At 47.3% G+C, this 3,701-nt stretch overlaps 1 protein-coding gene across 1 annotated transcript; it reads left to right on the top strand.

The window, feature by feature from the left end:
- Positions 1-1,347: 1,347 nt before the first annotated feature.
- Positions 1,348-3,701, top strand: c1qtnf4 (C1q and TNF related 4; the record flags this gene model as incomplete). The annotated part of the gene is given in 3 exon segments (XM_084337657.1): positions 1,348-1,704; positions 2,933-3,226; positions 3,228-3,701. Coding segments are annotated over 3 exon segments (1,125 nt in total).

Raw genomic sequence — 3,701 nt, 5'->3', positions numbered from 1 at the left:
CGCTGGAAGACGTGTCGCCCTGCCTGAAACACTGAGGTTACATTCATAACGAGACACTCCTCTAAGTCACAGAATAGATGTCGGGGGTTGACATGTCGGAAGGCTTGATCCCTGGTGATGGAACCCAGTCACCCAGTAAAGAGATGAAATGTGGCACCGCTTGACTGTGAAGAAGAATGTGATGTTTTGACCAGAGATGAGCGATGGAGCAGGAAATTATGTTAGGGTACGGCCATTTACCGGAGATGTCTGGAAGGATAAGAGTTATTACAAAGATACGACTGTTGTCGTAAATTAGCGATATAATCAATCATAAGGCTCGTGCTCACGGTGTTACAAGAACCTGATTTTATATTGTATTTTATGAGTTATATTGTGCTTTATCAACGTGAAGAAAGCAGCTAGTGTGAGACAGCCGAGTGGACTTAAGGTTGTGTAAAAAATTGGATCAGTCCAGTTTAAAGCCACAATCTGTGGTTGATTGGGTATTCTGGCTGTCAATCAAATGTTTTTGTTTGCTACTGTAGTGCAGGGATGGTGACAAATGATGACAAGTATGCAAGTTGCAAACCAACTTCACCAGGTGGCTGGTGATAATCATTATATATTATATATATAAATGTAATGTTCATTCATTCATTCGTTATTATATGATACATACAGTAAGCGTCTGTCACAATGTGTCACGTTAACACACCCTTTCTCCACTATTATATTTGCACAGACTCAAAACTGTGAGCACCTGAACATGGTTGTTCATATTTTTTGCACAATACTGCACACTTGCACAGCTGTTGAATATCCTATTCCACTGTATTTTTATTCTACTTTAGTGTATATATTCTACAACAATCCTGCACAATTGTACAGCCCTGTCCTATATTATATTATATAGTATTTTCATTCTAATTTAGTTTATATATCCCATTTTATTTTATTCTACTTTAATTTTATTTAAATTTAAGAAGAAGTGGCTCAGGAGGTAGAGCGGTCGTCTGGTAATCCGTAGGTTCCCGGTTTTATTCCCACCCCTCCGGGGCAGCGTGTCGAAGTGTCCTTGAGCAACCAGATGAGCAGGTTGGCACCTTCCATGGTCGCCTCCGCCGTCGGTGTGTGAATGTGTGAGTGAATGGGTGAAATGTGAGGAACAAATTGTAAAGCGCTTTGGATAAAAGCTGCCGTATAAATGCACCATTTACGCCTACTCGCTTTGCAAGTGTTATCGTCTGTTAATGTCGATGCACCAAATGACCAAGATGGATTCCTTGTAATGTGCAAGCTTACTTGGCAAAGACGTTTCTGATCATAATTCAGATTTCCCCCACGTTTGTACCTCACACAGACACAATGCTGCTCCCTCCGAGTCTGCTGATTGGCCTGCTGTGCCTGCTGCAGGCCGGGGGCGTGAGGGGATTGGCCCGTCTGATGGAGGACGTCGAGCTCCGTTCGGCCTTCTCCGTGGCGCGCACCAGCAGCATGGAGGGCGGGCCCAAGATGACCGTGACCTTTGACACCGTCTACGTCAACATCGGCGGAGACTTTGACTCCAAGGGCGGCCTGTTCCGCTGCCGCGTGCCGGGAGCCTACTATTTCTCCTTCACCGTGGGCAAGTTCCCCCACAAGGACCTGTCCGTCATGCTGATGAAGAACAGGAACGAGGTGCAGGCCATCGTGTACGAGGAGAACTCGGGAGAGGAGAGGAAGGTGGGTGAAGCCCAGGGGCGCGGGGGTGTTGTGGTGGTTTTTGACAGTGTTCTGCCTGTTAAACATCTCTACGGACTTCCTACAGTCTATTTTATGCTAATTCTATGCTTATTTTATGCCTAATTTTACGTTTGCACTTCATGCATTATCCAAGCAGCATCCGCAAGAAACTGACATTTAAGATTGGCCTGTAGTGGCCGCTTGTCGCTCCCCAATGAATCGACAAGCGTCACGATGCACCCACCAGTTATTTCCTATACTCAGCAATCAAAGTTGTGGATGATGAATGAGTTGAATGTCCAAGTTGCAGCCGATGTATTTTGCAGGGTTTTATTGTCCAAAGGAAATATGAATGATGATGAAGTTGAACAGAACAGTTGTCAATTGTTTGTTACAGATAAGCAGTTCCAACAGTGAAAGCAGGTTTGAGAGTGAATCCTCGCAGGTGCATGCAATGGCAGTAATCAGCTAGGTTACTTATAGAGGTGGGGCTATAATGGAGGTGGAGTGCCCCCTAGTGTTTAATCAATGTAAATTCTAATATTCTAACAATATAAATCCACCAAGTTGTTTTTGGCGTTTACACACCGGCCCCTAATTGTTAAACTAAACACAATTACAAAATATATATATATAAAAGAAGCTACCGACAACCAATTTCATATTCATTTTCTAAACATAAATAAACTTGACTGGGTCCTGGCCTCCACTTGTCCCTGTGAATGGGAAGAGCAAATGTTAGGTTTCAGCAGTCAAAAATAATACTTTCCATATTTCAAAAAGAGCCTTAGCTCTGATAGGCATACAGCCAATGTCTACTGGTTTTGACTCTCCATCAGGGTCATCAGGACTGTCGGCGGTAAGTCGGTAAGGAGGTTTCAGCCATTCTTTCCCAGGTTTCCCTGCTTCGTCTCCTCTTATAGTTTTTCTCTTGGAAACTGGCATAATCTAAAGTGTTTGGCCATCACTGGCCCCGGTAACACCATGGGATTCCATAGAAACCATTCCACTGCCGATTGTCATACTTGCTTCAACCGTCTTTTGTCCTTCATTATTATTATTATTATTATTATTATTATTATTATTATTATTATTATTATTATTATTATTATTATTATTATTATTATTATTATTATTATTATTATTATTATTATTATATTACATCTTAGCGCTGATCCTGCTGCTCCACTAATGTCTAATGCGTTTCCATGGTAATTCCCTCTAAAAGGTGCAGAGCCAAAGCGCCATGCTGCAGCTGGAGTTCGGCGACACCGTCTGGCTTCGTCTCCACGGCGACCCCCGCTACGCCCTCTACAGCAACACGGGACACTACACCACCTTCAACGGCTACCTGGTCTACCCCGACACCTACGGCTACCAGAGGCCGCACCACCAACAACAACACGCCGCCCACAAGGAGGACACCACGCCCGTGCACGGCCACCGGGACGCGGACCCCACTCAGCCGGAGCAGGCCGCGTACGGAGCAACCAAAGACAGCGCGGAGGAGGAGAAGGCGGATCAGTGAGGAGGACCGGCGCTCCGCCTTCTCGGTGGGGCGCACCCAGAGCATCCTGGGGGTGGACCAGGGCGGCGTACCCCAGCACCGGCCCATCAGCTTCGACGCCGCCTTCGTCAACATCGGGGAGGACTTCAACGTGACGGAGGGCGTGTTCGCGTGCCGCGTGCCGGGCGCCTACTACTTCTCCTTCAACGTGGGCAAGCTGCCCCACAAGACGCTGTCCGTCAAGCTGATGAAGAACCGGCTGGAGGTGCAGGCGATGATCTACGACGACAGCCAGGGGGAGAAGGCCCTCCAGAGCCAGAGTCTGATGCTGGCGCTGAGGCCCGGGGACACCGTCTGGCTCTACTCCCACCAGAGGGAGGGCTTCGGGGCCTACAGCAACCACGCCAAGTACATCACCTTCACCGGCTTCCTGGTGTACCCCGACGTGCCCACCGCCACCGGCCAGCCGCAGGCCACCAGGAAACCCTAG

Source organism: Notolepis coatsorum (genome assembly GCF_963971535.1).
Source record: "Notolepis coatsorum genome assembly, chromosome: 20".
In the NCBI taxonomy this organism is placed as follows: domain Eukaryota; kingdom Metazoa; phylum Chordata; class Actinopteri; order Aulopiformes; family Paralepididae; genus Notolepis; species Notolepis coatsorum.
Note: the sequence above shows the minus strand (reverse complement) of the source record. Positions and strands in the feature narration are given on the sequence as shown.